The following is a 27,438-nucleotide window of genomic DNA, read 5'->3' as shown; positions in this document are numbered from 1 at the left end:
AAAAATATATCTAAAATATAGATATAATCATCTAGACTAGATTTTATAGTCTAGATGACGGTAAAAAGACTGTTTTCCAATAATATGTTAAGAAATTAATACATTGTAATTACAGAATACTAATTCTGCCTTGAATAAGATAGCTCGGCACAATAAAACTGCTTTGTCTAGTTCTGTATCCTCTGGGATATTTTTGTATTCTTTTTGTCGAAGATACCTCCAGGACAAGATCAGTGGTAATCAATAATGCTTCTCATTTGTTTTAGGAAGACAGAAAAATCAATCATATGAGCTGATATCTAATTTTATTTTAGGAGGAGAAAAATAGTTTATGTGGCTTTAGTGTTGTCTAAATGTTTGAATACTCAAATAAAGAAAAATACATTATTTTCTTAAAGTTAGAATATCAACATCTTAGGCTTTTATAGTTTAGCACTTGATTTTTTTTAATTGTATTTTTTTCATTGATTTGTTAAATATTTGTAGATTGTCAAGTTCTTGTGGAGAAAATATTATTTTAAACTTTTTGTAATTCTTAGAGTACTGAATATTTTAGTTAACAGGATAAAATATGGTCTTATATTCTTAAAAAGGAGCAATTTTTTCTTTGCCTAATCATATGGATCATGATACAGATTAAACACACGAAAATGGCTATTGCTGTGATTAGGAGAGCTAAGTGAAGGATAGCCTGTGCATCTTTTTTGGCATTAATACTCACTATGGAACAAGAAGACGGCATTTCCTAACCACATATCCAGATTTGTGCATAGTGAGGAAAATATCAGCACTAAAACTGGTAGCAAGTAAACTTGTTATTTTCCTAAAAAGATTTGTTTTCCTTTTTTTCTTTCTTTACTATTGATTGCATAGATAGAAAATCTACCATTATGTATTCTGTAGCCACCTCAGCCTTGGAATTGTAATGCACAAGTTCATTTACGTTTTCAAGTTAACAATCTTAAAAATGGTCTGTGTTCCGGAACTAATATAGAAGTCTTGTTGTATTGAGGAAAGGGCTTTCTGAGCAGACCTAAATTCACATTATTAGGATGTCACTACTTGTTATCACTGTAATATATGAAATCTGTAGAATACTTAAGATAGCAAAAAATAAAAGATTGCTGTAAATCATAAATGAGATGGTACCTTTGAAAATGTACTAGGGAGTCCTCAATATTTTATTCTTCTCTACTTCAACTCCTTATTTTGAAAAGTTACCTACCCATAGAAAAGGATGAAGAATAATATAATGAACATCCGTGTGCTTTTCATCAAGAGTCATCAGTTCACGTTTCACCACATTTGTGTATACACTTTCCTTTTATTTCTGCTCATTCTATGTGTATGAATATGTTTGTATGCTGCATGTGACTTTATGTACACAAATGCACACACTTCTGCTAAATCATTTGAGAATAAGTTGACATTTTCCTGTTTATTCTTGATCTTAATTGATATTGCTTGGATCTGTCACACCCCTCTTTGGATTTAGCATCTGTCAGTCCTCTCTAGGGATCTGTCACTTCTGCCCCTATTCTCTTGCCTGTTTCCAGCATCCTTTTTTACCATAGCCATTGGGAGTTGTAACCTAGTCAGCTTGAATTCAGGGCAGACAGTCTCCTGAAAACTTAGATTACTTACTTAAGACAAAAGGTTTATGCCCAGGACACAATAAAAATATCATTCATCTGAATCATTTTGTAATATTTAGAATGTGGTGAGTTAATGGGAAAAGAAAAAATGAAACAGTTGTTTTCCATTAACCAGGGCCAATAACTGTGCTGTATACTTTTCTTTTAAGCCTTGTTTACTTTTTCAAACAACCTTGTGAGCTATTTGTAGAAGAGGAAACAGATTCATTAATGTTAGATAATTTGTCCAAGATTATCAGTCAGGATTTGGACTCAGGATGCCTAAGTCCAAAACTAGTGCTGTTTCCAGAACATCAGTATTTTTGTAGACTTTACACTTCCTTTTCATCATTTAGATTATTTCATTCCTCTCTAGTTCTTATTATGACTACTATTTTATTTCTTTGAAGAAACAACTCACTGGCTAAATTTTACTCGTCCGAAAGTTTATCTTTACCTTATTAAGCAAACAGATTTTTCTTAACCACCCTCCAGACTTAGTCTTTTGTCCCTCCTCTGACATACTAGATTAGCAGCCAAAAAAAAAGGTCCAAAAAGAGCCAAATTTTAAGTTTTAACAGACCATACTTTTTCTGTTGCAACACAGAACTCTTACACTGTTGCATGAAAACAGCCATGGCTAATACATAAATATATTGTGTTTCATTTGAGAGTGTATTTCAAAAAGAATATTTTCAAAAACAGACCCACTTTCTCCTCTGAGCTCTGGTTTGTTGATCCCTAATATAAATCATTATCTTATATTCCCATTAGAATATGTGTGCCAGGGAATGTTAGTGTAAGGGACACTGTTGAAAGACATACACATGTCCTTCCTTCTGATATATTTATGTGTATATTATGACCAGCTTCATATGTGCCTCCCGCTTGAGAAAATGCAGATGAAGTAGTAAATGCAGCAGGTACCTCAAAACATATCAGTGAAAGTTGGTTTGGCACTGAGCAGGAAACATCCTGTTGAAATACCAGTGATGTTCAAAGGAAAACTTCAAGGTACTTGACCCCTGCCCTTAAGCATGTGGTAATAATATGTTCCATCTAGTGTACTATGAACCATATTCTGATCTTGCCATTTAAGCAATGTTGAATGTGCCAGCATGGGCAAAATAAAAGAAAGAAATGTAAAACAGATGTGACAGTGCACGTTTCAGCATAACATCTATGGGAGGCTTAATGATTCCTAGGTCATACTGCTCTCAGACAGATCACACCATCAGAAAATCCATAGCTCATGGTCTGTCAGATAAATAGAATACATATGCCTATTGTTTATATTTATATTGATCATTTTCTCCCTTTTATCATTTCTTCTGGAGGTTATTTTAACGGAGACTATTTCTTCTTTATGTCTGATAATAACATCTCTATCTCCCAATCTACCAAATGTTGTATCTATTGGAATTTGTATAATTAATGCTAAATAATTAAATTAATATTATATAATCTTTTCATAGACACATTATATTGCCTGGCAACTGAAATTGTCTTCTCTCTACTTTCCTCCTTTATGAGGCAATGTATCAGCTTTTCTTTTGTACGCTTTGGGGAGTCTGGAAAATTACATTCTTAATTATGAGTATTTCTGAAAGATGTAATGAATGACCTTTGGCTGGTGTAGTACATTGTCTGCTTCATGTATGCTTCAACATTGTTGAATAAGATTTAAAGAAACTGAAGCATTAAATGGAAATGAAAAGACAGCATAGCAGAACTTAGGAGATGCAGCAGAAGCCATAATCAGAGGGAAATTTATTATTGTAAATGCCTACATTTGAAAAGAAGCAAGCTCTGAAATCAATAACGTAACTTCCTACGTTAAGAAACAAGTAAAAGAAGAACAAACTAAATTGAAGATCAGCAGAAGAAATGAAATAACAAAAGATGACAACAGAAATAAACAAAATAGAGACCAGAAGGACAATAGAATCAACAAAATCAAAATTGATTCTTTAAAAATATCAACATGGTGACTCAAACCTGTAATTCCATCACTTTTGAGAGGCCAAGGCAGGAGGACCTACCCCGGCAACCTAATGAGGCCCCCATCTCTACATAACAGTTTAAAAATTAGCCAGGTGTGGTGGTACAATCTGTGGTCCCAGCTACTCAGGAGGCTTAGGTAGGAAGATCGCTCGAGCCTGAGAGGTTGAGGCTGCAGTGAGCCCTGTTCATGCCACTGCACTCCAGCCTGAGCAACAGAGCAAACTCCTGTCTCAAAAAGCTAACAAGAATAAAAGTAAATAAAAGGATCAACAAAATTGACAAACCTTTATCTAGATTGACTAAGAAAAAAAAAGAACAGTGTCAAACTGCTAAATAGGAATACACGATATTACTACTGACTTCACAGAAATAAAAAAAGATTATAAGAGATTACTATGAATAATTATGTGCTAAAAAATTAGTCTGGATGAAATGGACAAATTTCTAGAAATAAACACACTACCAAAACTGGCTTAAGAAGAAATAGAAAATCTGAACAGAGCTAAAACCAGTAAAGAGATAGAATTAGTAATAAGAACCCTCCCATTAAAGAAAAGTCGAAGGCTGGACCCAGAGCCCAGGAGGTCGAGGCTGCAGTAAGCCATGATTAAGCCACTGCATTTCAGTCTGGGTAACAGAGCGAGACCATCTAAAGAAAAAAAAAAAAGTTCAGGACCAAATGGCTTCACTAGTGAATTCTACCAGTCCTTTAAAGAAGAAATAATGCCAGTTCCTCTCAAATACTTCCTAACTCATTCTGTGAAGTCAGCATAATCCTGATATCAAATTCAGATGAAAATAATAGAAGAAAAAAGAAATTATAGATCAATATCCTTTCTGCATATTCCTCTACAAAAAGTTAGCAGAGTGAATCCAGCAACATAGTGAAAAGATTATACATCACAACTAAGGGAGTTTTATTCCAGGATTGCAGGGATAGTTCAACCTATGATAATTAGTCTCTGTAATTAACCACACTAATATAATGAAGGGGGGGAGAAACTCATATGGTTATCTCAATTGATGCCAAAAAAGAATCTTGGCTGGATGCGGTGGCTCACTCAGTAATCTCAACACTTTGAGAGGCCAAGGCGGGCAGATCACTTGAGGCCAGAAGTTGAAGACCAGCATGGCCAACACGGCAAAACTCTGTCTTTACTAAAAATACAAAAATTAGCCAGGCATGGTGGCACACACCTGTAATCCCAGCTCCTTAGGAGGCTTAGGCAGGAGAATTGCTTGAACCTGGGAGGTGGAACTTGCAGTGACCCAAGATCATACCACTGCACTCCAGCCTGAGTGACAAAGTGAGACTCTGTCTCAAAAAACCAAAAACTGACAAAGTCCAACACTCTTTCACTTTCATGATCATAGCATTTAACAAGCTAGAAATAAGAGAAGAGAACTTAACTCCATTTGGTAAAAGTCATTTCCAAAAATCTGCAGCTAATATACTCGAGGTTAACAGTGTGAAAATCATCTCCCTAAGATTGGGAACAAAACAATATTGTCTATGTTTACTGCTTACATTCAGCACTGTACTGGAAGTTCTAAACCAGGGGTATTCACTCTTTTGGCTTCCCTGAGCCACATTTGAAAAATGATTGTCTTGGGTTGCACATCAAGTACACTAACACTAATGATAGCTGATGAGCATAAAAAAAAAAAAAAACTCTTAATATTTTAAGAAAGTTTACAAAGCCTGGTGCGGTGACTCACACCTGTAATCTCAGCACTTTGGGAGGCCGAGGAAGGTGAATCACGAGTTCAGGAGTTCAAAACTAGCCTTACCATCATGATCAAACCCCATCTCTACTAAAAATACAAAAAATTAGCTGGGCATGGTGGTTTATCCCTGTAATCCCAGCTACTCTGGAGGCTGAGGCAAGAGAATTGCTTGAACCCAGGAGGCAGAGGTTGCAGTGAGCCAATATCGAGCCATTACACTGCAGCCTCGGCAACAAAGCAAGACTTTGTCTCAAAAAAAACTTTACGAATTTGTGTTGAGCGACATTCAAAGCCATCTTGGGCCATGTGGCCCACAGGCTGCAGGTTGGACAAGCTTGTTCTAAACAGATTAGTGGCTGGGCACTGTGGCTCACGTCTGTAATCCCAGCACTTTGGGAGGCTAAGGTGGGCAGATCATGAGGTCAGGAGTTCAGGACCAGCCTGACCAACATGGTGAAACGCCGTCTCTACTAAAAATACAAAAATTAGCTGGGTGTGGTAGCGCACGCCTGTAATCCCAGCTACTCAGGAGGCTAAGGCAGGAGAATCATTTGAACCCAGGAGGTAGAGGTTGCAGTGAGCCAAGATCGCACCATTGCACTCCAGCCTGGGAGCCTGGGAGATAGAGCTAGACTCTGTCTCAAAAAAATAAACAGATTAGTTAAGTGAGAAAAAGAAATAAAAGGTATCCAAATTGTAAAAGAAGTAAAACTATCCTTATTTGCAGATGTTACGATGTTATGTATACAAAATCCTAAGGAACTAACAATAAAACTGTTAAGAGTTAATAAATAAATCAGACTGGGCACAGTGGCTCACCCCTGTAATGCTAGCACTTTGGGAGCCTGCAGTGGGTGGATCACAAGATCAGGAGTTCAAGACCAATGTAACCAATATGGTGAAACGCTGTGTCTACTAAAAATACAAAAATTAGCCAGATGTGGTAGTGGACAGCCTATAATCCCAGCTACCCAGGAGGCTGAGGCAAGAGAATCACTCGAACCCGCAAGGCAGAGGTTGCAGTGAGCCGAGATCGTGCCACTGTACTCCAGTGTGGGTAACAGAACAAGACTCTGTCTCAAAATAAATAAATTAAATAAATAAATTTAATAAAGTTGCAGGATGTGTGGTTTATTTAGTAATAAACGAAAAACAAAATTAAGAAAACATCTCCATTTATAGTAGTATTTAAAGGAATCAAATACCTAAGAATTAGTTTAATTTCTTTAATTTTTTTTTTTGTTTCCTTTGGAAATCACGAAGAATTAATTTAAAAGTGGAGTATTGTACACTGGAAACTAAAAAACACCGCCAGAAGAAATTAAAGAAGATGTAAATAAATGTAAATAAGTTTGATATTCAGTCCATTGGAGCACTTAATATTAAGATGTCAGTACTCCCCAGAGCAGTCTGTGGATTGAGTGCAATTCCTATCAAACTTACAATTTCTTTTTTTTTTTTTTTTAATTTTTTTAAAGAGATGGGGTGTCACCATGTTGGCCAGGCTAGTCTCAAACTCCTGACCTCAGGTGATCCACCCATCTCGGCCTCCCAAAGTGCAGGGATTACAGACATGAGCCACCACGCCTGGCTTTTTTTTTTTTTTTTTAAATGACTCGTGTTTCTTTTTAATGAATTAACCACTACATTTCCAAAGTTATGAAATGGCCAACAGACCATAGAAAGATAATTCTTTAGGCTCCTGCTTGAAACCAACAGCTTCAGCAAACTGCTGGCCTTGATTCAGGGCTAATCCAATGGACTTTTTTGCAGAAATGAAAATGTTGATCTTTAAATTTATGTGGAATTTTTTGGTTATACTTTAAGTTCTGGGGTACATGTGCAGAACATGCAGGTTTGTTACATAGGTGTACACATGGCATGGTGGTTTGCTGCACCCATCAACCTGTCATCTACATTAGCTATTTCCCCTAATGTTGTCTCTCTCCTAGTCCCTACCCCCCTGACAGGCCCCAGTATATGAAACTCATCTCCCCGTGTCCATGTGTTTTCATTGTCCAACTCCCACTTATGAGTGAGAACATGCGGTGTTTGGTTTTCTGTTCTTGTGTGTGTTTGCTGAGAATTATAGTTTCCAGCTTCATCCATGTCCCTGCAAAGGACATGAACTCATCCTTTTTTTTTTATAGTTGCACAGTATTCCAGGGTTTATTTGTGCCACATTTTCTTTATCCAATCTGTCATTGATGGGCTTTTGCGTTGGTTCCAAGTCTTTGGATTTGTGAACAGTGCTGCAATAAACATACGTGTGCATGTGTCTTTGTAGTAGAACGATTTATAATCCTTTGGGTATATACCCAGTAATGGGATTGCTGAGTTAAATGGTATTTCTGGTTCTAGATCCTTGAGGAGTCGCCACACCGTCTTCCACAATGATTGAACTAATTTACACTCCCACCAACAGTGTAAAAACATTCCTGTTTCTCCACATCCTCTCCAGCATCTGTTGTTTCCTGACTTCTCAATGATCGCCATTCTGACTGGCATGAGATATCTTCTTGTGGTTTTGATTTGCATTTCTCTAATGACCAATGATGAAGAGCTTTTTTTTCATATGTTTGTTGGCCACATAAATGTCTTCTTTTGAGTAGTATCTTTTCATATCCTTCGCTCACTTTTTGATGGCATTGTTTTTTTCTTGTAATTTGTTTAAGTTCTTCGTAGATACTGGATATTAGCCCTTTTTCAGATGGATAGGTGGCAAAAAGTTTCTTCCATTCTGCAGGTTGCCTGTTCACTCTGATGATAGTTTCTTTTGCTGTACAGAAGCTCTTTGGTTTAATTAAAATCCCCCATTTGTCAATTTTGGCTTTTGTTGCCATTGCTTTTGGTGTTTTAGCCATGAAGCCTTTGCCCATGCCTGTGTCCTGAATGGTATTGCCTAGGTTTTCTTCTAGGTTTTTTATGGTTTTATGTCTTATGTTTAAGTTTTTGATCCATCTTGAGTTAATTTTTGTATAAGGTGTAAGGAAGGGGTCAAGTTTTAGTTTTCTGCATATGGCTAGCCAGTTTTCCCAACACCATTTCTTAAATAGGAAATCGTTTCCCTGCTGCTTGTTTCTTCAGGTTTGTTCAAAGATCAGATGGTTGTAGATGCGTGGTGTTCTTTCTGAGGTCTCTGTTTTGTTCCATTGGTCTATATATCCGTTTTGGTACCAGCACTGCTTTTTTGATTAGTATAGCCTTGTAGTATACTTTGAAATCAGATAGCGTGATGCCTCCAGCTTTGTTCTTTTTGCTTAAGATTGTCTTGGCTATTTGGGCTCTTTTTTGGTTCCATATGAAATTTAAAGTAGTTTTTTCTAATTCTGTGAAGAAAATCAACGGTAGGTTGATGGGGATGGCATTGAGTCTATAAATTACTTTGGCCAGTATAAGTGAACATTTTGCAATTCATATATCTGGTAAGTCTAGTATCCAGAATATGTAAAGAACTCATACAATTCAACAACAAAATGATAACCCATTTGAAAAAATGGGCAAAGGACTTGACTAGACATTTTTCCAAAGGAGATACTGTAATGTACGTCAAGCCCATGAAAAGATGCTCAGTATCATTAGTCGTTAGTGTTATGCAAATCAAAACCACTACAAATGAGATACCACTTTGCCCCTCAAGGATGGCAATAATTTAAAAAGCAAACAGCAACTAGGCAAGGTTGTGGAGAAATTGGAACCCTTGTACATTGCGAGTAGGACTGTAAAATAGTACAGCCACTGTGGAAAACAGTTTGGCAGTTCCTCAAAAAGTTAAACATAGAATTACAAATATGACCCTGCAATTTCACTGCTAGTTATATACCCAAAATAATTTAAAACAAGTGCTCAAATACTTTTGTATGAATCTACATAGCAGTACTATACACAGCAGTTAATAGCTGGAAACAAGTAAAACATCCATCAGTGGCTGAATGGATAAACAGTTTGTGTATATCCATATTCAATGGAATATTATCCTAAAAAGGAATGAAGTACTCTGATACATGCTATATAATATAGAAGAACTTCCAAAACACTGTTCTAAATGTGAGAAGACAGACACAAAAGGCCATATATTGTATGAGTCCGTTTTTGTGAAATATCCTGAATAGGCAAACTCATAGAGACAGATTAGTGGTTGCCATTGGCTGGGAGAGGGTGGAATGGGGAGTAAGTGCTTAATGGATATGGAGTTTCCTTTTATGGTGATGAGAATGTTCTGGAACCTAGAGAGTTGTGATGGTTGAACAACATTATGAAGGTACTAAATGCCACTGATTGAAAATATTCAGTGTTTAACTTTTATGTTATATAAATTCTATCTCACCTTTTTAAAAAGCTTAAACACCAAAGAAAAGTCATTTAAATGACTGTTTTTCTTGACTGTTAGACTGGAGGCAGAGATTGGGCTGCTGGGGCTACTGTTCAAAAGTTCTGCTGATTGTTTTTGACCAGAGCTGAAGTTTATTTCTCAGTTCCTTTGTAATACTCAGTGGCTGAAACAACTACTACTAAGAGTATGGTGATGGCAGTAAGGGGTATTAAACATATGGTGGCAGGGGGAGCGGCTAGCAAATGTGCCGGAGGAATTGCACCTCTTTTCACTTGAGAGTATCTTCTCGGTGTATTTCAACCCGCCTTCCCTTTGAGGTCTTTCTCGCTCCTGTCTTTCAATTCTGTGATCCCATTTCGTCTCAGCTACCAGAAATCTCAGAGCAAAATTCTGCCCAACTAACGTCGTTTGTTTTGTAATAGGGTTACTGGGTTAGTAGGTTAGGGCTGCTGAATCTGAATTAGAAATGAAGCACTTGACAGTCTCATAATGTCACTGTACTACCTCAGGTCTCTCTCCTCATCCTTGCCATCCTAATGGGTTTTCTCTTAATCATATTTTCTATGCCTAAGACATTAAAAAGGCTAGCACATGCATTGGTTGACAGACTAAGAATCTGGAAAAGATAGGAAAGGATGGATGATTATGGACCAAGTGTAAGAAGATGAATTTTATTAGAGATAAATGTTAAGTCTTGTATTTGGGACCAAAAAGCACAAGCTATACAAGTACAACATTGAAGGGACATGAGTTAATAGCAGCACGTGCAACAGAATGAAGACCCACAAAGCATGTGATCACTCTTCACCTCTTAATTTTAGCTAACATAAATAGGTTACTTAAATATAGTGTTAAAAAAGAGATGGTGAGGAGGACTCTCAAACTCAGTGTCATGAGACACAAGTGAAGAAAGTAGGAATGGGCTAGCTGCAGTGGCTCACCCCAGTAATCCCAGCTCTTTTTGAGGCCAAGGCAGGAAGTTTGCTTGAGCCTAGGAGTTCAAGACCAGCCTGGGCAGGTTAGGGAGACCTCATCTCTACAAAAAAATTTAAAAATTAGCTGTGTGTGGTGGCATGTGCCTGTACTCCTTGCTATTTCAGGAGGCTAAGGCAGGAGGTTTACTTGAGCCCAGGTTCCAGGCTATAGTAAACTGTTATCATGCCACTGCATTCCATCCTGGGTGGGAGCATGATCCATCTCTAAAAAGGAAAGGAAGAACAGAATTTTTGCTGCCTTCTGTGTTCATGAAAGTATTAAAGCAAAGACTAGTGACCATTTTTCAAAATACCGATGATTAAAAAGTGTGGGACCACACAGCCACTAAAGTGTCTTTCAGCCCTAAGATTGTATATATCTACATAATTATTAAAAAGGAGACAATGTGGCCAGGTGCAGTGGCTCAGAGCTGTAATTCTAGCACTTTGGGAGCCTGAGGCGGCTGGCTTACCTGAGGTCAGGAGTTTGAGACCAGCCTGGCCAATATAGTAAAACCCCATGTCTGCTAAACATTTAAAAATTAGCCAGGCATGGTCGTGCGTACCTGTAATCTGAGCTATTCAGGAGGCTAAGGCAGGAGAATTACTTGAGCCCAGAAGGCAGAGGTTGCAGTGAGCCAAGATCTCACCACTGCAGTCTAGCCTGAGTCAGTAATTGAGACGACTCTGTCTCCAAAAAAAAAAAAAAAAAAAGCAGACAATGTGAGGGTGGAGAAAAAAAGACAAAGTCTGGGCTGAAACCAGTGGTCTAATTAAATTCAAAAAGTACTTGTTGGGTGCTTCCTAAGTTAAGACATTGCTGAAGTTACTATAAATAATTCAGAAGTGATGAAATTTTCAGGTTTAGGTCAGTATCAGCAGGAAAATAACTTGTTTCCTTGGTCTTGTTTTGTAGTCTAGTCTCCTGAGACAAGATATAGGGCTTGGGAGCCCAGCACAGCTGTCTTCTTCAGGAAAACCAGGGACAGCCTACTATTCATTCTCTGCCACAAGTTCTAGGAGGAGACCACTTCATGACTCTACAGCGCTTGGTGAGTGTATCATACAACAAATCTCATCCCACAGATGTTGTTGTTGTTGTTGTTGTTGTTGTTGTTGTTTCTTTCCTTAGTCTGTACTTCTTGGTACTTTTTTCCTTTTTATTTAAGACAGGATCTCACTCTGTTACCCATGCAGGAATGCAACGGCACAATCTTGGTTCACTACAGCCTTACCCTCTGTGCTCAAGCCATCCTCCCACCTCAGCTTTCCAAGTAGCTGAGACTGTAGTCACGCACCACTGTGCCTGGCTGGTTTTTTATTTTTTGTAGAGCCAGGGTTTTGCCATGTTGCCCAGGCTGCTCTTGAACTCCTGAGCTCAAGTGACCTGCCCATCTCAGCCTCCCAAAGTGCTGAGATTACAGGTATGAGGCACCGTGCCCAGCCCTGGCTGTGCTTTTAATTAGAAGATATTTGGATTCTTGGGTATCATGTAGGTGTCAGGGCTTATTTGCACAAAAATGATACATCCATTAGATATTTAATAAATGAATTATCAAAATTCTTTTATAAATATATTACAAGTTTTTAATGGAAGGTTTGGCCATGAATAATTTTGGATGACTGTTCAATTTGTAAGCCATAATTACAACAAGTTTCAAACAGCCAGTTTTACTGGTAAAGTAAAAATGAGACTTCACTACTTTTTATTCTTGTAATTAGAATTTCATGTTCTAATGTTAATACCTTATTCCTTACTAAAAATGATGCAACACAATTTGCAAGGTGGTTTTATATACATTCTCATCTCGTCAGTTCACCAATCCTGTTAGTCAGTGGTTATAATCCTAGATTTAATATAAAAACTGAGGGTCCAAAGGGACGACACATTCATATAATTAGTATTTAGAATAAAATTTAATATTGTCTGACTCCAGGTTCATTGTCCTTTGCATATTACTTGCTTCTCCACTCCACGTTTTTTTGAATTGAGGTAAAATTTACCATATTAAGTTGTACAGTTGAGTAGCATATACTACATTCACTACTTTATACCATCACCCCTATCTAGTTCTGAAACGTTATTGCAAAAGGAAACTTTGTGCATATGAAGCATTCAAACCCCATTATTTTTTCACTAGCTTCCTTCTTTTATGTCTTATACATAGCCTATCGAGGCCAGTCTATTTTGTGTTGCTGCTTACGGCAAGCCTTAGGTGTTCTCTAATCCTTTATCCAAACTGTGTTTAAATCTCAGAATTTTTGGTGATGTCTACCAAAGATCTCTTAAGCAAGAAAATTAAATTAAACTTGCAAAGCATTTTTAAATTAAAAATAGGCCAGCTTCTAAAATGTAGTCCACCAAAAATTTATGTCAGTTTTTTATTGCACAGGCATTTCATATTTGTGTATCTACTTTCTGTTAATCTGTGTTTTGGTGAAATATTCCTGGTCTCTGGGGCTAGGGTCTGCTTGAGGGTATAAAAAAGCATGATGATGTGTCATCATATTCAGCATAGAGAACTCTGATTAGATGTATCTGCCAGTATTATGGATGTTTTAGTATGTATACTGTTAAGTCAGCCCAGGTGATTTAGACCAGTACACTTTTTGTTACTAAAGAAATGCTAAATTGTAAATGTATTTTTCCATCTCCTGTCTTGTTTCCTACCTAATGAGTTAGTCAGGATAGGAACATTAATTGGAGTCTAGATTCAATGCTAGTCAGTGTTACCCTAGAAAAATACCTTGTTAGTATGCTATGTGAGTGTACACTGTGAGAAAAAGCACTAATACAAACTAATACTCTATTAAGTTCAGGGGAAAATTAATTATTGAAATAACTAGGAAAGAGAGGAGTAAATGTTAGAAAAATCCAGGCTTAAAATTCAGGTTTTTCTATAAAGTAAAACTTATATCTTCTTCATTTTAATTTTGATTATGATGATAGACACTGTTGATTGTCTCTTCCATGCCAGGAACAGAGCTGTATACACTACATTTTTACAAACCTCTATGAGGTTGTAATGGTAACTTCATGTTACAAGTGAGAAACCAAGACCCAGAGAAGGTAAATAACTTGGCCAAGACTGGGTTGGGATATGGTAGTTCTCTTGATGCTCAGAGTTGCCCACCTATCTCCTGTGTAAATGTTATTTCATGGGTTCTTACTACATTCTTTAAAGCTGTTTCTCAGTGTTAGCCATTCTTTCTTAGCATTCGCAGTTATTGATAAAGTCTCAGAGTTTAAAAGGACTCAAAATCATCTACATCAACCTCAGCATCTTCACAAATTATTTAGGTGCTTTAGGAAATCAACATGCTGCACAACAGTATCTAATTACCCAATTTATAATTATTTTTCCCCACAGTTTAGTGGAAACCTAATAATAATGGCTAAAATTTGTTAAGTGTCATGCTCTTTTTAGGCACTCCCCTAAGTGTCTTTCATGTATTAACACAGTATATGAAATACACAAAAGGATGTGTTACCCCCTTTTTACATGGAGGTAACTAAAGCTCAAAGAGAGTTAAGTAATTAACTGCTGTATGATGGAGCTAAAATTAGAATCCAGCCAGCCTCCTCTATTTTATTTTATTTTATTTTTTTGAGATGGTGTTTTGCTCTTGTGCCACAGGCTGGAGTACAATGGCGTGATCTCAGCTCATTGCAGCTTCGGCTTCCTAGACTCAAGTGATTCTCCTGCCTCAGCCACCTAAGTAGCTGGGATTACAGGCACATGCCACCATGACTGGCTTATTTTTGCATTTTTAGTAGAGACAGGGTTTTACCATGTTGGCCAGGCTGGTCTTGAATTCCTAACGTCAAGTGATCTGCCTGCCCCGGCCCCCCAGAGTGTTAGGATTACAGGCGTGAGCCAGCACTCCCAGCCATCTCTTAACTGTCACACTTTGCAACCTCCCAGAAGTGATCTGTGAATCCCAGGTTCATGATTTTAAATTGGACATTTTATATTGATTGTGTAGTGGTAGGTAACCAAATAGAAAAATTTCTATTCACATGGCAATGGAAAAACTGGCCCATACTAAGTAGCAACATCCTTTACTAATAATGCCTTCAAAGTAGAATGATAGGCCCTAAACTGGTAGGAGCAGTTCAGTTGACTGTTTTGGTACAAAGAGTGTGGCTTTTGCTCAAAGGAATACAGTATTAGTTATGAGTAGTTGGAGTTTTACAAATATAGAGTGTGCCAGATGTTGTTTTTCTTTGGTACTTCTGTTTTAAGGAAATATAGGCCTGCCTTTTGGGGTAGGGAATGAATGCTTCACCCTTTGCTCTTGTATACAGTTTTCTTCATATGCTACATATAGAGTTGCCTTTTTAACTTTGCATCCTCCTGGGCTATTCACTGTAGAGAATTCCCAGCCCAAATTTAAATGGGTTAAACTGGGACCGGGCATGGTGGCTTATGCCTGTAATACTAGCACTTTGGGAGGCCAAGACCAAAGGGTCACTTGGGGCCAGGAGTTCAAAACCAGCCTAGGCAACATAGTGAAACACTATTTAAAAAATTAAAAATTTTTTTATTAGCTGGGTGCAGTGGCACACACCTGAAGTCTAGCTACTCAGGAGACTAAGGCAGGGGAATTACTTGAGCCCAGGAATTCAAGGCTGCAGTGAGCTATGCTCATACCACTGCATTCCAGCCTGGCCAACACAGCAAGATCCTGTCTCTGAAACATAGATGGGTGATTGAATGACATTGCCTGTGTCAATGCCCATATTTAATAGTTCAGGTATCATATCTTGGCATTATTATAACCTTAATTTCATTCCTTTATTCAGTGTCTTATTGTATGGTGTCATTTATGGCCCAGGAAAATATAATCCCAGCACTTTGGGAGGCCAAGGCCAGAGGATCACTTGAGGCCGTCTCTGCATCCATAGGTTTCTCATCTGTGGATTCAGCCAACCACAGATAAGAAAAAAATTTTTATTGGGTGATTGCGTCTGTCATGAACATGTGTAGACTTATTTTTTCCTTGTTATTCCGTAAACAATATATATAATAACTATTTACATAGCAGTTACATGATATTAGGTATTATACATAATAATGTAGAGATGATTTAAAGTATATAAGAGGATGTATATAGATTATATGCAAATACTACATCATTTCATTTAAAGGACTTGAACATCTGTGAATTTTTGTATCCTTGAGGATCCTGGAAACAATCCCACTGATACTGAGGAATGATTGTGCTGTGATTGTTTAATTCTCATGTTTACAGCTTTCAGAAGTGTAAAGTATAAACTTTACATCAGCCTCCTCATGTATTCTTTCTTCCTAATAATGAGCCACTCAGAAAATCCTGAATTTGAGCCATTATTTGTGTAAGCCTAGAACGCTGAGTTTATCACTTTGTTTTACAGTAAATAAGATGAACAGGTTTTATTATATTTTACAGATAAGTAAAATTACATCACATGAGACAGATTAACGTATAAAATACTCAAGTTTTCATTTATATTGATAAATTCTATCTTAGAAATATACTTTCTCTGTCAAGTTATTTCATGGAAATAAATATAAACATTCAGAGTCAAATTATAATTAATGATGTAGTTGTGGTTGAAGCCACATAATGTTAAAAGTAAATGTGCTTAATACTGAATGACATTGCATATGTCAATGCCCATATTTAGTAGTTCATATATCTTGACATTATTATAACCTTAATTTTATTCCTTTATTTCAAATTTTTAACAAATTATAGCATAGCATTAGCTTTCAGTTGTTAAAATATACTTTTAAGCCTAATTCTCAATGTGATGCAGGTACTAGACATGATTCTGCTAGAGAGTCATGTTATTAACATGACCTGTTGCACTAAGTGTCCCTCTGCAAATGAAACTGGAAAGTCCCTAGTATAGTACGTGGCACAGAACAGCTTTTTTTTTTTTTTTTTTTTGAGATGGAGCTTCACTCTTGTTGCCTGGGCTGGTACAATCTTGGCTCACTGCAACCTCCATCTCCCAGGTTCAAGCGATTCTCCTGCCTCAGCCTCCTGCGTAGCTGGGATTACAGGTGCCCACCACCATGCCCAGCTAATTTTTTTCTATTTTTAATAGAGTTGGGATTTCACCCTATTGGCCAAGCTGGTCTCGACATCCTGACCTCAGGTGATCCACCTGCCTTGCTCTTTCAAAGTGCTGGGATTACAGGCGTGAACCACTGCACATGGCAGAACAGTTTCTTAAGAAATGTTCGTTCCCTTCTCTCATACATTTACCAGTTTGTTGTTTTCTTTCTTGTATTGGTTCATTTGTTGTCATCTCCCCAAATTTATGGGATATGTATTTTCAGAAGGTATCACTTTATTTACAGAATCTGTTTTTTACTAGGATTAGTTAAAAGAAAGGAGGCCCCCATTACTGTATTTGCTACTTACTCCCAAATATCGGAAAACAAGAAAGACACTAGGGGAAAAAGTTCTGTTCATTTGAAGTCTTATTATTTTTTTCAGTATAATGTGCTGATGAAATGTACTGTTTTCCATGTACAGATCCTTTGCAAGCAAAAAAAGTCAGAAAGGTGCCTCCTGGTTTGCCTTCTTCTGTAAGTACCTATTTTTTTTTAACTTGATGGTAAACAAACTGATTTAAGGTGTTCAGTATTTCCTTGCTACAAGGGTGCATTTGATTGATGCCAGTAGGCATACTTTGCATAGTAATTGTTCAGTGCTTAACAAAATCATTGATTGAGGTAAATCCGCATTTAATATTTGGTTTTTAGATTTCTTTGCAATGATTTGTAGCTTACTCATATGCTCTTACTCTGTGTCCCTGTCATTTGAATTCCCCTCTTGGGAAGAGGACTAGGTCGGTAGCTGTCAAAGATGATCTCCTATACAGGTCTTTTGATGTTTAATTAGTCATTATGTTGCTGAACAGGAGGACAGACAGAGATTAATAGCTGAAAATCTTAGAAATTTACATTTGTAATAATCCCAATGGAGCTAAAGACATTAAGATTCGGAGTACATGTTTGGCTCAGCTTGCCTCAGTAGGACTGAGGTTATTAATATGCATAAATCACCAAGTCAGATGTTCATTGTGAAGCCCTTGTGGGTTTTAAAACCTTCATTAAGCCTTTCCTAACTTCAGCCTAGTATCAGGAAAGCTTTCAAACAACTAGTTTGTTGATCCCTCTTTCCTCAAAAATGTATCCTTTGAGAATAAAGGGCTTTGATGAAGAAGGTTGGAAAGGTTTGGTGGAACAATCATTAATGGCCATGATAATTTAATACTGTAGGGCGACTGTGCTGTTAAATATACTTTATTCTTTAAAGAAGTAAAAGTATTTGTAAATGAACCCACATGATAAATCCACCTACAATTTTTAAACCTCTGGTGCAAAAAGGCAGTTTTTTTTCTTCTCCCTTTGCTTAGAACAAATGGGGAGGGAGGCTGTTGGATTGAGGCCTCAGTGCCTTGTAGGGTACATCTTTTTGTTGTGTAAATGGATGTTGGGCTTTTATTTGGCAGTACTTAACACATGGGCGCAGGTGCTGCCGGATGAGTCAGCTCATCGAAGTATGGACTGAATGGAATATCCGGCTTGGCAAGTAGTAATCTAGAAGGAGCAGCAGGGTCTGAGCTTTTTATTTTTTATTAAGGCTAACGTAGAGATACCATCTTTTGGTTGTTTGCCTTCCGTCTTTTCTGTGTTCTTCCCCCACCTTCTCTTCTGTGTGATACATGAAAAGTCGAATTTGAAATCCTCTTTGAAACTCAGTTCCAGATGGATCGGAGTTTATGACGCCTAGGGCAGCTGTGCTCTGAACCTGCAGCCTACCTGGAAGGTTGGATTGCAGCTGCAGGCATTCTTAAAAGCTTTTGCTTGCATAAGCACTTGGGCCCGCTAGAGGCTGAATAGCTGCTTGATAAACAAAATGAACACAATGCCTCAAATCATTATTCCCGAAGACAGGAATTTTTTTTCAGCAGCAGCTAAAAATAGTTGGGCAATTTACATTTTAACAGTTGTGTGCTGTGCAGGGGTAGGTGGTTCAACAGTATAACAGATGATTTCTGTTAAATTAACAGAAATCATATTAAAACTGACAGAACTGCTAAAACATGTAACAGTGTAATTTTCTTGTAATTTGTTACTATAATTCAATGAGAGCAGTGAAAGTTAAATTACACATTAATATTTAGAAGAACTATACAGGTTAAAAAAACAGATTAGCGAATGAAAAATTCATCTCATTTCTTAACCTGACATTAAGAAACAGTGTATTTTCAGTGTTCCATAGTTCTTTGATTTCTAAAGCAGTGGGCGAAATGGACATAACAGCCTGGAAAGAAAGTAGACAGTGGAGGTCACCAGCGTTCCTTACATTCGTAATCATAATAGCATTCATTACTTGGAGGTGGTTAGTTCTCTGTATTTTCTCAGGTATCTGAACAAGTCATTGAATTTTGATGAAACCTTGATTTCTTTGAGAAACATTAGGAAATTTTGCAAACCAAGCCTACTTTTATATTGTATTTTACTAGTTATATTAGTATACATTAAATGTTATTAAGGATGTATAAATAATAAATTCATTCATTCATTTATTTGTATTGAGACAAGGTCTTGCTCTGTCGCCAGACTGGAGTGCAGTGGCGCGATCTTTACTCACTGCAACCTCTACCTCCTGGGTTCAAGCAGTTCTCCTGTGTCAGCCTGCCTAGTAGCTTGAACTACAGGCGCATGCCACCATGCCCAGCTAATTTTTGTAGTTTTAGTAGAGACGGGGTTTCACGATGTTGGCCAAGATGGTCTTGATCTCTTGACCTGGTGATCTGCCCTCCTCGGTCTCCCAGAGTGATGGAATTACAGGCGTAAGCCACTGCCTCCAGCCAATATATTCATTTTAATTAATTGAAATTATGTTTTGGATTAAATGCTCTGTTGAAACCTCGGAGCCTTTTTGTTTTGTTTTGGTTTGGGTTGGTTTGGTTTGGTTTTTTTGAGACAGGATCTCACTCTGTCACCCAGGCTAGAGTGCCTTGACACAATCACTGCCAACTGCAGCCTTGACCTCCCTGGCTCAAGCGACCCTCCCACCTCAGCCTCCCAAGTTGCTGGGACTACAGGGGTGGGCTACCACGGCTGGCTCCCCCCAACCCCCTGCGTAGGGAAGAGGAAGTCTGTCTCCAGCCCAGGGTGGTCTCAAGTTCCTGGGCTCTGTGCTCCTCCTGCCACAGCCTCCCACAGTGCTGGGATTGTAAACATGAGACACCACACCCAGCCGAAATCTCAAGTATTTAAAAAAGAAAGCAGAAAAACTTTACAGACTGATACTTTTCCCACTGCTAGGATTAACTGAAAAGATTTTTAAAGAAGATAGTTTAATGAATAACGACAAAATAAGTCCTGAGAACACTTAAGGTTATATTGTTTACCTTCTCAGTATGTAAAATGGAATTTTAAGTTGTGATTTCCTATTTCAGAGCTTTTATTGAGAAATATGCAAACTACAGACTTTTCACATGCAAATTGTAAGAAAAATTGAGTATAAAAATGAAAATTTACCATGTATATTTTATTTTATGATAATTTGAATATTATGCTTTCTAAATTATACAGGAAATTTGGCAGTAACATTCAGATCTCATCAGTTTGCTACTTGTTCATTCTATCTTTAATCTGTAAAATGTATATTACTTTTTCTAAAGAAACAGTGAAAAGACTAGGTTAGTATCATTGTTCATACTGATACAAAAAATAATAGGCAGGGTTACTTAGCATGCAAAGCATTGCTAATCTATATAATTTGATCATCTAGCATTAATTAGAGGGCTTTTTTTTGTAAACTGTGATTTATATTTAGGTATCATAGGTGCATACCTCAACTTCTCTGTTCCTCTCTGCAGAACAACTGAACAGTAACTTTTGTTTGTGGATGAAGGTCTAATTAGGGTGTATTAAACATCATTGGAGCAATACAGTCAGTAACATTAAGTGAATGGTTCGCCCAAATCTGCCCAGCTCAATTGCTGATTGGTTGTGTAGCCTTAGACTAGTCAGTTAGTCCTTAGGAAGTTTGGAGTGGGAAATGTGAAGTTTCTTTCAGTCTAAAATGCTTCATAATTAATGATTTTAAAACTGATATGCTCAGTAAATAACCAAAAAGAATAGTGAGCATAGTTTTCTTCCTCCTCATGAAGAAGTAATGTTTTTTAATCATGTGAGATTCCCCATTTGCTTCTCTAGACAGATTAAGATTGGGCAAAGTGGACTTTTATAGCAGCAACAGTAGAATAATGCTTGGACATTGAGAATTCAAACATATACAAACCAAACACCATCATTGTCTTTGGGGACCTCACTATCTTAGAAACAAGCATTCAGGAAATTAAATTATATTGCATTGAAGCAAATATAAGGGTGGGTTCCAAGTGCTCTGGTGACAAAAGGTAGGTAGAACTAAACCTATTGTGGTGGCTTCAGGAAGAGTTGACATTTGAGATGTGTCTGGAAAGATGTGTAGCAGTTCATCTGTTAGAGAAGGAGAGAATGGACCAGACAGGTAAAAAGCATGGAAGTGTGGAAAAACTAACACATGTTGAGGTCACATCTAAAAGTACCGTATTACTAGATTCTGTACAAGTTGCAGCCTTTGTAATTTTCCTGTAGCAAACCCACTCTCCGACTCTGGAGATGGATTGAGTGGGGAACACATACAATCAGTATAGATATGAGAAGGGGCAAGTTGTCTTATCAGTCTACCCTGGATAAACACCTCAGCTATTCTGGCCAAGTGATAATGGAAGGCATTTATAATTGTTAAAGTTTTATCTGGGAGTTTCCAAAGGTGTGGGTGGTACTTTGCTGGGTGTTTTCCTTCCCTTTTAGGGTCCTTAAACCTCCCCTCCCATTTTCTAACTGCCACCTCTTGTATTTGTTCTTTGAATGTGCATCAGCTGTTTTTCATCTATATCAGATCTTTACTAAGATATAAAGTTAAGGGGAAGTTTGAAGCCCTGGGTGGGGATTTGGGCCAGGACTTTTTCCTGATAATTTGTGGGGGGAAAAAAAAGGAAACTTTTGTAATAAATTTGTTAGCGTCCTTTACATCCTCAGTGTCCATTTTAGTGATACAAGACTTCATGTGTGAGGGACTTTGTTAACCATTACCCATATACTAATCTTCAGCCTTTTGCCAAACAACTCTATACCTAATATTCCCTACTTTCAAATAAGAAAATGTAAGACTCAAAAACCATAAATTAAGTTGCCAAAAATCACACATAGGGCCAAAATAACAACCTAATTTAATGTCAAAGACCATTTTTTTTTTGAGTGTTAAAATCTGATTCTTTAATACCTTGGTTTATTCAGAAAATGTTTTGCTTAGTATATTAAATTGAAACATAAATTTATTCTGTCAATTTTTTTTTACTGATCAAATTTATTTTTATTTGGCTTTGTTGTTTAAGGACCTACAGTAGTAGGATACCACAGACTTCCCAGTTAAGCAAATAATGGTTATGTGCCTCAGCTTTTTATTTTATAACCTTGGAGAGGTTGCTTTTAAGTTCTCGGAACCTCCAGTTTCTGTTTGTAAAAGGGAATGATAATGCCTGTCTCAAATGTTACTGTGAGAGTAATAAGTACCTACTATGTGCATGGTGTTTTCTAGGTACTCAGAGTAAATGTTCCTTCTTTATTGTATCTAGTTCATACCACTACAGCCTGAAATTTAAAGAAGTTTAGCATTTCATTTTTACCAAATTTTGTTGAAAAGCAAACAAAAAAAAGCTTGAAGATACAAGAAAGGATAAATATTATAGTAAAATAAAACATTATCATGTTACCTCCACTTGTGTGTGCCTGGCATCTAATTACTACGTGGTAAATTGTAGCTCCTGTTGTTCAGAAAGCATTCACTTACAGAAAAACAGTCTATGAAAGGAAGAAAAACTTGGTGAATCAAATCTGGCTGCCCCTAGAAAATTCATTCTAATTATTTTTGTCTTAACTCTCCAGAGTCTACGCCTTTTTTCCCCTTTTTAAAATCATTGGTTGAACATCTTTATGGCCCTCTGAAGCATTTCTCAGATGGATAAAAGTTTCTTTGTTCTTTATTCTTTATTTTTTAAGTTGGTGTTAGTGTTTCCAAACATAGATCATTTTCTTTTATATGCTGCAGTAGATACAGAATTCTGAAGTAAGAAGCAAGATGCAGTAGAAAAGTCTTTCCACAAGGGAAGTAAATACCTAGAGAGATTTGAAATGCCTTCCTAGATCCAAATACCTAAAGTTGTATTCTTGTTCTATAGCGTTTGAAAATATCTTTGCATATCAAATATTAACTCTGCATCAAAATGATGTGTCTTACAGGTTTTGAATATAACTTGTTTGCAGTCCCATGCATAGCCTGATGACATGATTATTTGTTTCTTCATCAAATGTCGTGCTTTTGTATATTGTTTTGAAGTATGTATGTATATATTCCCATAAAAGGTGTTACTGAAATTTCTTGGTTAAACTCTCAAAGTGTAATTTGCTCCATCAAGAAAAATATTTTGTCGAGGCATGGTAACTGTAATCCCCAAAGCAGGAGAATCACTTGAGCCCAAGAGTTCAAGACCAGCCTGAGCAACCTAGTGAGACCCTGTCACTGCAAAAAAATTAGCCAGATGTGATTGGCACCCCCTGTGGTTCCATCTATTTGGGAGGCTAAGGTGGGAGGATCTCTTGAGCCTGCCATGTTCACTCTGCTGCACCCCAGCCTGGGCGACAGAGCAAGACTCTGTCTCAAAAAAATTTTTTAGTTGCTGACTCTTTTCCACCAACATAAGAGAACTTCATTGTTTGTGGCATGAATCAAAGCAGCATAGACTCTGCTTTTTGTTGGTTTGATGCAGACAGATACAGAGTTCAGTGACCTTTAAATTAGTCATTAACTAATTTAGAAAGTGATGGGGCCAGGCATACTGACTCATGTAATCTCAGTACTTTGGGAGGCCAACGTAGGATTATCCCTTGAATTCAGGAGTTTGAGACCAGCCTAGGCCACGTAGTGAGACCTTGTCTACACAAAAAAATATATTTTTAAAATTGGCCAGGTATGGTGGTATGTTCCAGTAGTCTCACCTACTTGGGAGGCTAAGGCAGGAGTATCTCTTGACCCTCAGAGTTCAAGGCTTCGGTGAGCCATGATTTTACTACTGCACTCCAGCCTGGATGACAGAGCCAATACTCTATCTCAAAAAAAAAAAAAAAAAAAAAAAAGTAAGAAAGTAATGCCTTTCTTTCTTTTAAAATTTTTATGGGATTTCATTTTGTTGGGAATGGCTTTTTTTTTAAAAAAATGTGAACTTTGAGTCATTTGTTATATTAAATTCAAAAATTTAGGGATACCTTATGAGACAGTTGGAAACATCTGAGGTGTTCCCAAAACCATGAAGACTACTAGACCATGTCTGATAGTCTAGCATGTTAGTGTACATACTAAATAGAATAAGAATATTCAAAAGAAAAAAAGTAGTAAATCCTGAGGGCATCTAAACTGAAGATTTTTTTTAATAGGAAAGAGATGACAACTTCCTGGGGCAGGTGGAAATGAATAATTATAAAACTATGATTTAAGAGCTTGCTAGCCATCTGAACTAGTAAGAAAAAGGTGGAGAGTTAGGGCTATAGAGAAATTGACACCTCCAATTTTATCCATGAAAACAGTAAGATAAGCAGCAAGAAAAATACTCTCTCAGTAGCATCCTATGGAAGTCAGTAGGAGGCCAAGATAACAGAGAGTGTTTATAGACAATTATCCAGCCCAGCCAGACTCAGTGGCTTACACCTATAATCCCAAAACTTGGGGAGGCTGTGACGGGCAGGTTGCCTGAGCCCAGGAATTTGAGACCAGCCTAGCCAACATAATGAAACCAGGTCTCTACAAAGAAATACAAAAATTAGCTGGCATTGTGGTGTGTGCCTATAGTCCCAGCTGTTCTGGGAGAGGATTGCATGAACCTTGGAGGTTGAAATTGCAGTGAGCTGGGATCACGCCACTGCCCTCCAGCCTGGGTAACAGTGAGACCCTGTCTCAGTCAATCAATCATCAATCAATAAACAGACAATTATCTAAGGCCCTTAAGACTAGCAAGAAATCTACTGATTCTAGAATAAATTGTATTTACATGAAGTACCTGTTTCTGCTGAACTTCATGAGCAAACCCTCCAGATCTTGAACATGAGTAGAATAGGTATTTGATTAGTTCCTTTGGCAAACAGCACAGAGGACACACAGCAACTGTATGTACTTAAGAGTTTCTTATTTGGGGCTGTTAGATAAGGTATCTCTATTTGAAGGCTACTGTGATAGAAAATTTCAAAAGTGGCTTATTCATTCTCTGTCCTTATAGGTCAGACTAGCAGAAAAATCTTAGTATGTAAAGTACATAAATATATTATCCTATAATCTATTCCAAATTTATATTCAGTTTGCTCGTTGAATGAAAGATTTTCTTCATACATTAATAAGGAGTAGCCACTGTTGATGCCGACAGTAACCACTGTTTAGAATAGTGTCAGAATTAACAGTCTTTAATGTGTAGTTCTAAGATGTTCATTTTTGTGAGAAGTCAGTAATGTCTTTGATGTAATTTCAAACCAAAAAGCAGAGGGAAGAGTAATCAGTGAGTGAATCCTGTGGATCCAGTTGTTTGTACTGATATGGCTGTATACTGTCTTACTTGTTATTTGTTATTTTCTCACTTTTCTAATCTTTTTAAAAGAAGAACCTGGCTACATTTTATTTATAGGTAGCTTTTAAGTTTTACTGAACTCTTTGGCTGCTGGTAAGATCTTTGAAACTTCACAAATCATTGTGTGTGTGTGTGTGTGTGTGTGTGTGTGTGTGTGTAACTCATGGTTTTTAATGTGTGTGTGTATAACTCACATGATTTTTAAAGGACATATAGTTGAATTATGTAAATGCTTTTAGAGTTTAAGGCCACTGTCAGGTGTTCAGCATTAGTAGAACCATTATATATATATTTTTGGCTTTAATTTTTACCTAAAGTGATTAAGGATTTTTTTTCAAGTATAAGAAAGAAGGATTAGATTAGGAAATTCACGTTTTTGTCACCAGGGCTGTTTGGGGCTCTAGATTTCTTTCTAAGTTAGGAAAGACATTTACATCCAGAGTAATTTGCTTACACTAACACTCCCGTTATAATGATTTTGTTTTGAAAAGTTATTTATTGTACTTAATATCTTATTCAAGGACTGTAATGTATGCTCTATAGCTACATTTGTAGTTAAACTTCTAAACATTATAAAAACATTGCTAGTCTCAGGGTGGTTTCTAATTTCTCTCTTATATTTACATTAACTTAATATATTTCAAAGACATTTTAAAGTACTGACCATTCAAGGGTTTTGCCTTTTTATTATCTATAATTGTTAACTACCTAATCCGATATCTGTAATGTGCCAACATTTTATCAGTTTACAAAAATAATTTGGTTCTAGAAATTATGTTTTATGTAGAATGTGCTAGAACCAACTTATATCTTTTTTTTTTCCAGTTGATAGAATATCTTTTTTTTTTCCCATTTATTTATTTTATTGCATTTTAGGTTTTGGGGTACATGTGAAGAACATGCAAAATTGTTGCATAGGAACACATGTGGCAGTGTGATTTGCTGCCTTCCTCCCCATCACCTACATCTGGCATTTTTCCCCTTGCTATCTCTCCCCAGCTTTCCACCCCCCACCGTCCCTCCCCTATTTCCCTCCAACTGACCCCAGTGTGTAGTGCTCCCCTCCCTGTGTCCATGTGTTCTCATTGTTCAACACCCGCCTATGAGTGAGAACATGCGGTGTTTGATCTTCTGCTCTTCTGTTTGCTGAGAATGATGGTTTCCAGGTTCATCCATGTCCCTACAAAGGACCCAAACTCATCGTTTTTGATGGCTGCATAATATTCCATGGTATATATGTGCCACATTTTCCCTATCCAGTCTATTGTTGATGGGCATTTGGGTTGGTTCCAGGTCTTTGCTATTGTAAACAGTGCTGCAATGAACATTCGTGTGCACGTGTCCTTATAGTAGAACGATTTGTAATCCTTTGGATATATACCCAGTAATGGGATTGCTGGGTCAAATGGAATTTCTATTTATAGGTACTTGAGGAATCGCCACACTGTCTTCCACAGTGGTTGAACTAATTTACACTCCCACCAACAGTGTAAAAGTGTTCCTATTTCTCCACATCCTCTCCAGCATCTGTTGTCTTCAGATTTTTTAATGATCACCATTCTAACTGGCGTGAGATGGTATCTCAATGTAGTTTTGATTTGCATTTCTCTGATGACCAGTGATGATGAGCATTTTTTCATATGTTTGTTGGCCTCACGTATGTCTTCTTTTGTAAAGTGTCTGTTCATATCCTTTGCCCACTTTTGAATGGGCTTGTTAGTTTTTTTCTTGTAAATCTGTTTTAGTTCTTTGTAAATTCTGGATATCAGCCCTTTGTCAGATGGGTAAACTGCAAAAATTTTTTCCCAATCTGTTGGTTGCCGATTCACTGTAATGATTGTTTCTTTTGCTGTGCAGAAGCTGTGGAGTTTGATTAGGTCCCATGTGTATTTTGGCTTTTGTTGTCAATGCTTTTGGTGTTTTGGTCATGAAGTCCTTGCCTACACCTACGTCCTGAATAGTTTTGCCTAGATTTTCTTCTAGAGTTTTTATGGTGTTAGGTCTTATGTTTAAGTCTTTAATCCATCTGGA

General features: G+C 37.2%; 1 protein-coding gene and 1 non-coding gene across 9 annotated transcripts in view; one reads left to right on the top strand and one right to left on the bottom strand.

The window, feature by feature from the left end:
- TCF12 (transcription factor 12) overlaps positions 1-27,438 on the top strand; it is a 370,182-nt gene that overhangs the window by 254,662 nt on the left and 88,082 nt on the right. For all 8 annotated transcript variants that reach the window (XM_032297781.1, XM_032297780.1, XM_032297779.1 and 5 more), the window contains 2 exons: positions 11,590-11,725; positions 17,205-17,257. In XM_032297781.1, coding sequence (XP_032153672.1) covers positions 11,590-11,725; positions 17,205-17,257 — 189 coding nt within the window. The remainder of the gene's footprint in view (positions 1-11,589; positions 11,726-17,204; positions 17,258-27,438) is intronic.
- On the bottom strand, positions 6,983-7,119 carry LOC116564645. Its single transcript, XR_004275019.1, has one exon. It is a non-coding gene; the product is annotated as a small nucleolar RNA SNORA2/SNORA34 family (small nucleolar RNA).

Source organism: Sapajus apella, unplaced genomic scaffold, assembly GCF_009761245.1.
Source record: "Sapajus apella isolate SASKATOON/1434 unplaced genomic scaffold, GSC_monkey_1.0 scaffold37, whole genome shotgun sequence".
NCBI lineage: Eukaryota > Metazoa > Chordata > Mammalia > Primates > Cebidae > Sapajus > Sapajus apella.
Note: the sequence above shows the minus strand (reverse complement) of the source record. Positions and strands in the feature narration are given on the sequence as shown.